The sequence below is a fragment of the Carex rostrata genome, chromosome 25, assembly GCF_964058835.1.
Source record: "Carex rostrata chromosome 25, lpCarRost1.2, whole genome shotgun sequence".
In the NCBI taxonomy this organism is placed as follows: Eukaryota; Viridiplantae; Streptophyta; class Magnoliopsida; order Poales; family Cyperaceae; genus Carex; species Carex rostrata.
In genome coordinates this window covers 4,420,494-4,432,277 of record NC_135942.1, presented here as the reverse complement: position 1 = coordinate 4,432,277, position 11,784 = coordinate 4,420,494, and the positions used below count along the sequence as shown (strand labels likewise).

The 11,784-nt window shown below is 34.3% G+C and overlaps 1 protein-coding gene across 3 annotated transcripts; it reads right to left on the bottom strand.

Moving 5' to 3' along the window:
• Positions 1–486: 486 nt before the first annotated feature.
• On the bottom strand, positions 487–6,335 carry LOC144543724 (ascorbate transporter, chloroplastic-like). Of its 3 annotated transcripts, XM_078292098.1 has the most exons (12): positions 5,804–6,335; positions 5,013–5,446; positions 4,393–4,500; positions 3,909–4,064; positions 3,188–3,403; positions 2,620–2,829; positions 2,393–2,530; positions 1,613–1,714; positions 1,404–1,469; positions 1,078–1,162; positions 867–984; positions 601–821 (listed from the first exon to the last, which is right to left on the bottom strand). In XM_078292098.1, the coding sequence occupies exons 1-11, from the start codon at positions 5,856–5,858 to the stop codon at positions 887–889; spliced, it is 1,668 nt and encodes a 555-aa protein (XP_078148224.1). In that variant the 5' UTR covers positions 5,859–6,335; the 3' UTR covers positions 601–821; positions 867–886. The 3 variants fall into 3 exon arrangements, with proteins under 3 accessions (XP_078148223.1, XP_078148225.1, XP_078148224.1); XM_078292097.1 differs by having other exon boundaries at positions 487–984; XM_078292099.1 differs by having other exon boundaries at positions 487–984; positions 5,013–5,440; positions 5,804–6,078.
• Positions 6,336–11,784: the final 5,449 nt, after the last annotated feature.

Here is an 11,784-nt window from a genome sequence, read left to right as displayed (position 1 = left end):
ACCGCACAGCACCGCAGGTAAAACCTCTGCAGAGGATAGCATTTCGAATGTGCACAGCTACATTGCAAGACATTACCAAATTACATGGAACAATCATTGAAATATTAATTTAGAGACTAAAAGTGTCATTTATTTACATCTCTGCTTGACTGAAAATACCATTTTTTAAAAATATTTTTTCCTTTATTTCTCCGGTTGATCCCTGAACTTACCGATAGAACAAATAAAAAGACCAAGAGAGTGTTGTCAAATATTTTAATGCATATTAATAGGGTGACAATTTCAAAACCTTTTTTATGACAATTTTGCAAGTCTAGCATAATAGAGAGCAAATACGTTTTAAAACAATGACATATAATAATCTGTATAATACAATTTTAATTTTATTATTTCAATTTTGATTTGTTACTATACGGATTTTCATGACTCCTATGAAAGCTCAGTTGGTGTCAAAAGAAATAAAAATAAAAGGAAAAAATAATTCAGTTGTCCTAAACAGACTTACATATATGATATATGTTATATTATACCGCTAATCTGGCAAAATTAATTAAACAACAGGTGCATAAAGTTGTGAAGAAGTAAAATTGAACAAAATACTGAATACTGTAAAAAGAAAACTAAAAAAAGGAAGGTAAGTAAGATTTCCAGCTAGAACTTTCTGTCAGAATAAAATTTTTATGTGACTCAAATTCAGCACCACTTTCGGAAGAGTACGAATAAACTCGAACTGCCATAGCGGGCCCACTCCAAATTTAAAGACTCAGAACACCTTCCAGTCTCTCATTGAAAATAGAGCAGTGATAGAAGTTTGGTAGCATCTACCCATTAATCCGCAGAACTTACAAATTTAATGAAATATATACGATTGCATATATTATGCTTGTTAGTCAAGAATCTTCTCACCAGTGGAAAAGATATTCCAAACCAAGGTTCCAACTATGTACAAGGCCACAGAAACCTTGAACACATCATCCCAAGAACCTACAATTTTAATGAAAATAGAAGACAAAAGTTGGGGTAAATATATCTAATTAGCAAATAAAATTGATTTTTGTATTTGCAATATGAGCTTGCCTTTTTGTAAGATGTAGCCAGTGGCAGCTGTACCAAAAACTCCTGCAAGCACCCCGGCAGTGTTTGAAAGACCCAATAGCACTCCCTATTGTGTATATTTTAATATAATTAACATAAGAAATAAATAAAGAGCATACTGACAATGCCATGATGATAATCATCTTCTTCATTTGAGGAAGATAGAGACAAAATTCAACTGATATTAATCACTTTAGCAGTTTTCTGAAATATTATTTACATAAGATCCTTGTTTTCTATTGAATAAATTAGGTGACACTTTTGTAAATGAGATTAATAGAACACCACACAAAAGGTAATGGGTTTACCGCATATCGTGGGCCTATATCCTGGTGATTGGAATAAAGACCAGATTGAGAAAATGCATCAGTTCCCTGAAAAACAGAATAATAGACAAGGAAATTAATCAGTAAACTATGTGTCAAAAAAGTTGATCCATAAAACTCTTCTATCAGGGCTACCTTTATGTAAGAGCAATTTTCGGCTAGACCAAAAAAAGTTATATTATATAACAAACCTGGCTGCATGCCATGCATAAAACAGCTAAAGCAGGAGTTCTGACACGACTCAGCTGTGTCAGAAAGAAAGCGGGGCCCAGGAAGCCAATCGACTGCATTATCTGCAATACGAAAGCAATGTAGTCTCAGCCTTCAGTACCAGTAGTTTAGTACCAATTCAGACACCATTGGACTAATTCTGATTAATATGGGTTATCTTGGTGTTTACCCCAGAAATAAGGGTACACTTTGAGGATAATTGTCACCTAATTGAACAGTGAAGAATAATATGATGCACGCTAGTTACATCTGGCATTAACTAAATTTAATTGGGTCAAATTTGTCATTTGATTGCTTGAACAGATGAGCAAATTGCCAGTTTGGCACCATTTCTATCAGGCTCGGTACCATTATCCATCATGATGTCTATAACATAATTCTACTCTCACTTGCTTGGTTACATCCAATTGTATTAATATCTGTTAAATATGGGTATAAAATGATATTGCCAGCATCAACTCTGTTATAGCCCTAAGGATAAGAATACGTATGCTCTGCATTAACTTACCATTTGAGTTAATTTCTGAACCGTACGATCAGAGTTCAGGCCAATCCGGCCCAAGCCTATAACGCACGGGGCCCTTTAATATTAGTACGGATCTCAATCAGACGGTCCACATCTTAACTCAAATTTTGAGTTAATGCAGAGGATATGAATTCCTAAGGATAACTATCAACATTGCTTAACTGATTAAAGCAATTAACTTAGAAATTGAACTAAGAAGAACAACAAGTCTTACTTTTCTAACTGTAGTTATAGAAAAGCCTTTGGCAACAAGTGTATCAGCAATCCAGCCCCCTATGTTTGCGAACACAGCCATAGTTAACCATGGAAGCACACACAATAGTCCAGATTCTGTTAGATTAAACTTCAATACCTACATAAAACCAATGGATCAATCAATGAAATCAATTATTAATTTCTAGTACTCGGAAAAGGCTTAAAAAAAATTCGAAATGCAATTACTTGGTTGTAGTAAGTGGGCATCCATGTAAGAAGGATAAATGTGCCCCAGTTGTGACAGAAATGTGATATTATTAGGGCCCACACTGGTCCCTTAGAAAGAATAAGCCGCCATGGTATGGATGTAACAGGCGCCCTTTCTTCATTTCCTCCAAGTATTAATCTCTTCTCACTAGGTGTCAGCTCAGGATCTTGTGCTGGAGAGCTACGAGCCTGATTTAAATTTACTCAAATTAGAAGGGGATGAAATGAAAATGACAGTATGACTCCAGCATGATTCAAATATAGGATTACCTACATAGAATTTATTGGTGCAATATATTATTCTTATAATGATTGTTGTGCTCTTTTGTCACAGGACTACATAATATCACTCATTATAGAATAATACAAGAAAGCATAATACCATAATCAAACATTTAAGTTAAATGATAAAAACATTTCTGATAATTTGGAGCTTTTGGTCTTTGGCTATGCCTATGATATATAGTAGTCAAATATGTATAATGCATTTACTAGTTAAGCCTCAAGAGCTAATTAGGGGCATCAATGAGAAAAGTGGGAAAAATACCTTCTTTAGCCACAATGAAAACCATATACTTCCTAGGGACCCAAAAGCATAAAAGACAGAAGGCCAGCCGAATTTTTGAATTAACAGGGGCGAAAATGCTAAACCCGTGACAGAACCAAGATACATCCCACTATACACCAATGCCAGAGATCTGCTTCTCTCTACCACTGGGATCCATTTTGACAGTATATTATTCATTGCTGGCATTGCAACCCCCTGAAAGTTAAATACAAATTAGAATCTTGATCTTGGCTTACTCCATGACTAAGTGTTGCGGTTAAGAAAACTAAGTGCGTCAGGTTAGTTAACATGCCATCAACGCATCAAGTAATTGCAACTGGGGAATCCATGTGGCAGCAACTGACCACCTGAACACTACATGTCCATAAGAAAAAGAGGTTCTCAGATCCAATCCAACCAGAAAATCATTGCATGGTTCCCCCACAAGGAGGACAGTGCACTGTACCCCCCACACCCCACTCCCCAATTTCCCCCATCTACACTGCACAACGGGCCCCACACAATAGTGTATACCAGTTACATTGGTTGCGGAAGCACGCACTGCGCTACTGTTAAGGGGCGCAGTATAATTTTCCCTCTGAGTCTATGTTTTAGTAACTATGTAAATCCAGCAAGACATGGAGGGCACGCACTAACAAAATATTCAAACCACTTTTTGTTGAATGACAATTAAAAAATTGAGAGAATAAAATTAACCGACCTCACCAATACCCATAAAAGCACGCATGATTAGCAAACAAGGGAGACTGACTTTAGCTGCTAAAGGAGTAAGGATGGTTGCAATTGACCACCACACAACTCCAAAACCAAGAACCACCTTACCCCCAAATTTATCGGCCCAAATACCTCCTGCAATCTGTAAACACATGTAAACTCATTGTAAGAAAAATGGCATAGCATATGATATTTCTTTGAGCTAGTCTGCTTTGAATTTCAAAATAACATGAATTAAATTCAACAATTCGTGTTTTTGTTAATCATTTTTATTTCTAGTCAAAGGACACCAGAAGACCCTTTTTTTTGTATGGGTAGAGGAGTAAAGTAAATTTGAATAACACTTGACTTGGAATATACAATTGCAAGTTGGGGTTATGGTACCATGACAGCAAGGACTTGTATGACTGAATGTTAATGAACACAGGATAACAAAATTTTACGAGAGAGAGAGAGAGAGAGAGAGAGACCTGGGTAAGAAGGTAGCCCCAGAAGAAAGAGGATTGAACCAAGCCAACTGTTGCTGGACTCCAATTGAACTCTGCTGACATGGGAAGGATAGCGATACTCATATTTACCTGGTTTGATGAAAAAAGTTAAGATCGACCTCATGCTAAAATTGTTTACAAGGTTCACTACCCACTTCAGACTATTTTCCGATACTGATTCTGATCAGCATATAAACAGTAAGTGGTACATGATGTTTTCTAGATTTATGAAAAAACAAAAAAGTAAAATAACAAAGTGAAACAAACAAACACACATATATCAGGAATTAAAATCTTGGAAACTACTTGAAACATAATCGATCTGCTAAGGATCTATTTTCAGGTGTCATTTGTGTTAAATGGCAACATATTCATGGTTAAACCTCAAATAAGAAATTAAAAAACAAATGAGCATATAGAAGAAAAGACTATATTTTCATGGACTGGTACAGCTGGTACAAAAAAAAAGTGCTAACTCAAAGTTGTGCCCTGGGGCTTCAGATAATATACAAAAAAAAAAAAGCACAACAAAATAGCCAGCAAGCAAAAGAATTTAAGTTAAACAATGGTAAGTACTGCTATCAATTCTATGGTATACTCACACGATCCATATTACACAGAAGAAATGCCATGAAGCACATAAGAACAATTGTCCATCGCTTGGGGAACTGCTGCCACCATGGCAACGCCACCTCCTCAATTGCTTCTCCTCCAATCAAAACTGCCTCTTCGGGAGAAGACCCGTTCGGCTCTAGGGGCAATCCTGCAATTCCATACTGCTCTGGCTGGTACTTTGCCCGAGTTGTAATTCCCAGCTTTCTCAGCTTTAAACCACCACATTCAGGTTTTGAAAGAAGCTTTCTCTCTTGATCGAACACATGTTTGGTTGGAAGAGGAGAGAAAACTCTACAAATGTGGGATCTTTCTCTTTGCATGGACATAGCGCAAATGCGTCTCAGAGCAAATTGGCCCCGAATGGAAGGTAAATTCGGCCTTCTCTCTGGTGGAATTGTTTGCTTTAGCTGGCATTCTTTTCCTAAATGAAATTTAGGATTATTAAAATACATATGTATTTGATATACCATAAAGAGCAATCAATTGATAACATTAATGCATGCTTTAGTGGATTTACTGCTACTATTATTTGACCAATTTGTATAATATCTTTTCTTAAACTATGTTAGTCTTCAACTCTTCATGCATTGACAAGTAATAAATACTTTCCCATATGTTTCTATCTTTACTCCTAGCACGTAAAATAGGAAGATATGCAATCGCCTTTAGGAACATCAACTCGCATAATGGAGGCAAATATGCAAAATGATGTGCACCGTTTTAAAATTTTGGAACGTACTACAAATAAAAGAATACATCAAAGAAAGAAACAAGAAACCTGATACAAGAGGAGAGCCGAAGCTTCTACTGGAGAGAACCGCTCCAAACGCCATTGGAGAGAACTAGAAAGAGAGAATACAAAAAAGCAAAAAAATATCGGACAAAGAAATTCAACTCTGTCAGACTGTCAGATAATTTATCTCGAATCAACAAATTTAACGGAATCGAATTCGTGCTCTTTTCTTCCTTTCAAGTTGTGTCATTGCAGGAAAAGGAGAGGAGAGAAGAACGGATAAGCAGAGCCACTGCTTCGTGAGCACAAATGCTACTGTCTGGTTTTTTTTCCTAAAAGCGCGGAAAAACATAAAAAGGTCGAAAATGCCCATTCCTCGAACGGCGTGGGTATTGCCACGTAGCCCCTTTGTTGTTTAAGTGGCCGGATCTTGACCGTCGATTGGAGCACGGTGCTTTTGTTGTTTTCTCTGTTGTTGTAGATCTTGGATAGGGACCCTGCGGGAGGAGGAGGGACTACGTGTCAACCGTTGAGCCGTTGAAGAAAAATATGAGATGATCGGAGCTGTTGATGCGGGGACCTGTCGTTAGTAAATGCGACGTGTCCGATTCCTTCCGGTGGGCTCGGATACGGATGACGAATCATTTGATTCGAATCAATCGAGGAATTTATTATTATCAACCAAGGGAGCTCAAGCATGGGCTTTACGGGCCGTGGTCTAGATACGATGGGCCTTTTTTTGGTTGGGCTCAAGGGCCTGTCTTCGGTCATCCGATGGTCCTTCCGACTTGTTTGTTTGTCTAGTATTTTTTTTATTTTTTTATTTATAAAAGGCATATAAAATGCCTGTTGCCCTGTTCTATGAGGTTGAAACCATAAGTTAATTTAAAAGACAAAACAATATAACCGTCACTTAGAAAACTAAAAACATCCTAACAGGAGCTAATACTGAGCAAAAGACATGCTCTTCTCTTAAGCAACTACCAAAACACAGTTATAGAAAAACAAAGTCCTAATGCTAAGCCACTTAAGATAGGGCTAAGATAATTATCAGATTCAAACATTGGATCATAACAAAATTTGATGGCTTTCTTCATTCTCTACTCAGCTGGGGAGCCAGCACCACTAGTGAGTACAAGGGGAAGTCCTCCAATATTAAAAAACAGAAATAGTAAAATCAAAGATCTAACTGATTTGTTGGCACTAGAATTAAAACATATGTCGTTGCGATATTTCCACATAGTCCAACAGACAGTACTTAAGATGACCAAAAATCATTTTTGTTGCACATCACCAAATTGAGCTGCAAAATAAAAAATATCATTAATTGAGTTCCATTTATAAAAAAAAAATTCTGACTTTTCCCTAACCAAAATCAAATTTTCTGGACTTGTTCATGACACGTGATGTCTTATCAAAAATATCATTAATTGTCTAGTAATAGCTAAACTCTTTTTGTCATAGTTTCGAATTGCATAGCATAAATGCTTTGACATATCACAAGCATGACATGATCATGTTGCACGGATTTTAAGACTAAATTGGAACTAAAATCGACACCTAGCATGACTTTCGCATCTAACTTTTTTTTTTAAATGAAACTGAAGATTAAAATAATTGCGCTTCAAATTGGGGATCATGTGAAATTAGGTATGTGGCATTGCTTTCGGAAAACACGTGATTTGAAACTTTATCCTGAAAACTTGGAACACATAAGGTCTTGTAGGCGTTATCTTTCGATAATACATTATCGGGACATAGAGAATTCATATGTAACCTTTCTTCCAGAGAATTGGGGGTTGAACCTTTATCTCTGAGATAAAAATTTGTACATTGTCATCCAATTAATTTTTTAAGATAAAAATGATAGACAAGTTTCTCATCTTTAAATATCCATAAAGAATTAAGAATTAGATCTAAATTTCGGGGGGTTTTTTTTTTTGGCATGGTAGTTGAGGTCGAACATTTATTTCTAAATGATAAATTTGTGCGTTGTCACTCAACTAATTTTTTAAAATAAAAACAAAAGATAAGTCTCCTACCTTTTGTATATTCATAAAGAACCACATATAGATTTTGGATTTTCAAGATAAATGACACCGAGCTCCCATGCAATTGTTCATCGTATTATGGTTCTATCCTAAAATCTTGTGGGATGTGATATAACTCAAAAACTCAAAACTGAGACCAAAATCTTAAAATGTGATTCATCATTCATATCATTTTTTACGCATATAATCATAACGTTTTGTCTGTGTTTTGAATCTTTGATTGATATCAATAACTTCTAAAAACCACTAATACGGACAAAAACAAAATGTTGATTTTTGTTTATTATTTTACCATCAAACAAACTGAAAACCGTATTTTTTTTATATATGTGCCGGGAAAATAATATATATCACCTCTAACAATTTTATTTGGTTATTTCAGATTTAAAATTTTTGTTGTTAAGAATTTTAAAAATAGAGGATATATGGAGACAAAAAAAATGGAGATTTTTATATCCTCCACAAAAAAAAAGAAAAAAAATATATATCACATAACAGCTCAGAATTATTGTGATTGAAGCATGCTACACACAATACAAGTGCCCTTTTATAAAAATCAAGGTATTGTGGCGCTTATTATTTACAAAAAATCAGTTGATCAAATTCATGCTGAAATCCCACAGCTTCTTGCCCAAATCCGCATCCTTTGCTCTAGTAGAAGATGGTTCAAATAAGTTGCTATCACAAAAATATCTACCCGTCACTCCTCTGCGGAGTCATTATGTGTAGAGCTTTTAATCTGGTCCGTTCGTTTTGGATCGGACGGACTAGATTAAAAGCTCCACAAATTTTAAGAATTTTTTTTTTCAATTCGGACAAGATCTGATCTGTTCCGTCCAGTCCGAAACGAACGGACTAGATTAAAAGCTCCGCACGGAACAACTCCGCAGAGGATACTATTCTGGTTAAAATGCATCTTCCCTTTTGTTCTCCTAACGTGCATTCTTCTCTCATATCTTCATTTTCAAAGTTTAAATAGTCAATTCGAACCTTCTAATGTGTTCTTCATATTAAAATGTGTCTGGAGATCAAATTTTACATTTTTTGGAAACTTTTACTATTTTTTCAGAATTTTTGAAAATCATCATTTTGCTGAATTTTTTATTATTGTTTAGTTAAATCAAAAATTCTGAAAAAATAGTAAAAAGTTTTCAAAAAATATAAAATTTGGTCTTCAAGCACATTTTAATATGAAGAACACGTTGGAAAATTCGAATTGACTATTTTAACTTTGAAAATAAAGATATGAGAGGAGGGTGCATTTTAACTCTTCTCAATCTATATATATTTAACGGTGAAAAAGGAATTTTTTTTTTAAATTTGGTAGAGGTTGATGCTTCATCCTTCTAATTTAAAAAAAAAAAAAAAAAATCAACTTGGATCTTCATCATTGAAGCCGATTCATTTCTTGTCTGATTTTCTGTGGCATCTATATTTCAAATTTTTCCATCAACGTCTATTTTTTTTTAAAATAAAAACATATCTATGAATCTGGACCATTGAGACCGATCCATATATTTGGATCAAACTCATTGAACCAAATTTTTCTAAATTTGTTGAAATTCAAGTACTCTTTCTGTTTTCGTACGTGTGACTTTAATAATTTCTATAGATAAAAAATTTTGAGACTCTGAGTGGGGGATTCAATTAACTTGTTTGGATGGAGAGTACAGGAAGGGAGGAAATGGAAATGAACAAAAAGTTTCTGTTGAATCATGTTTGGTTGATAAAATTATATCGGAGGTGAAGAGTACAGGAGGTGAAAGGTTTAAACCTTCTATCATTATAATTAATAAAATCGGATTCCCTCTCAAATTGGGGGTAACGGATGGAAAGAAATTTTGTTAGAAATATTTTTAGAAAAAATGATACAAATGCCCAACTATATATCTTACATATATAATTCTCATACAAATTTTTTTTCTCAAAGCTACAACAGTCACCGAATTTCTCATTAACCTTCTAAATTTTAATCAACCAAACAAGAAATAAGACAGACAGGAAAGTTAAATTTATTTTCTCTCATTAATCATCCAAACACGAAGATGTTAAATATGTTAATCTTCACTTCTATTCCATTGAGGTCGAATTGTCTGCCCCCCCTGGGGGTAGGAAATTCCTGCCCCCAGAGTCACTGTTGATGGGCCCTCAGTTTAAAAAGTAACAGTGACCGACCCCCTTTAACAGTGACTAGTCCCACCCACAGTGACTGAAGAGGCAGAATTTTCCTGCATCCCGAGAGATTTTATTCCATTCCTTCCTCTACTCTCCATCCAAACAGGATGTAAATGAAACGGACATGCATTGACAGGACGCAACTGGAAATGTTTATAGTTTTTTTTTTTTATTTATTTATTTTTTGCCTTCACGTTTCAGGTGCGCAGACCGGAATTCGCATCCTCTGAGTTATCTCATATTTTGTGTGACTTTTTGGAATATCTCAACCGTTTAAACACATTCTGCACGAATATCAAAGCTCAAATAATACTGGCTCTGTGGTATTCCCCAATAGGCACCGGACACGTCGGTCATGCAAAAATATGAGATATCTCGGACAGTGACGGAGCCAGTATAGACCAAGAGTAGTGGATTTTGAAAAATACTTATAAATACGTATAAAGTAAGATTATTGCCTACTTCTGGTTCGGTTCGTTGTCTCATGATTCTCTCTAATTGTGGCTTGATTAGTCCTTTTTTCGCGTCAATTTGAATTTATCAGTTCCGTTGATTTGAGAAGAAATTAAGAGAATGCAGCTATGTTCTCTGAAGAATCTAAAGGTTCCTCGAAGAAGAAAATTAATTGGATATTTGTTTTTACATACACTTGTGCATTGGTCTATTAAGTCTAAAGATAAAAGTTATAATTGGTTCAAAGTAAACCGGAGGCCATGATAAGTTATTTGGACTCTCACATCAGTCAAGGCAATTATGCATTGCTATTTGAACATTTTTAATATGTAGTGAGTCAAATTACTTTTTATCACAAAAATTGTGTAAATCACAGATTATAGTGAAAATTTTAACTGTTATTTTTTTTTCAATTATGATTTAATGTTTCATACATTTACATTTGAAATTAAAAATATATCATATATATTATGTATAGTTAATTTGTAAATGTAGTAAACTTTTATGCTAGTTATTATGAAAGTTATTTTAATATTATATTTTTACCGAATTATTTATAAATAAAAATTATCTTCGTTTTTAATAAAGAGTGCGTTGATGATTTTAATTTTGAGTATGGCTAATATAACATCAGTGTCATTTTAGTTTATATAACACTAACTCCAAAACCTATCAAATCGAGTTCAAATGGTGAATCCAAACCGTTCAAACTAATTTATTTTATGAGTGATGCATTTACATGCAAACTTTTTATATTTTCAAGTTATTTTAGTATCAAATCAAGCGGCAAAAAATTTGAAAAATGAATGTATTAAAATTAACTTAAAAACTCACACATTTGACTTGATACCAAATAAACTCAAAAACTTATAAATTTTACATGTAAACACAACTAATGAAGTAGATCGGTTTGAACGATTTGGATTCACCATTTGAATTCGATTTGATAGGTTTTAGAGTTGGTGTTATATAGACTGAAATAACACCGATGTTATATTAGCCATACTCTTTAATTTTATTTAAAAATTAATAAAAATTCATAATAGTTTATTTTTGAGAAAATTTTCCATGTACCCATACAAACTTTTAAAATAGCCAATATCCCCATAGAAACATCATAATATCTAATATTCTCATAAAAATTAACCATTCTTATTTCTATCCCCTTTTAACAATGAAATATTTTATTTACTTATTTTATAAAATGAACTGACCAATATACCCTTGGATTTCAACTTGAGATGTCCATTACTCCTAATTGTTTCTTCCTCCCTGATATTTTCAGACCAAATTTTTATCCAAATGTCTCTCTCAGCCCTAGTTCTTACGGATTCCATATCCTCTGAG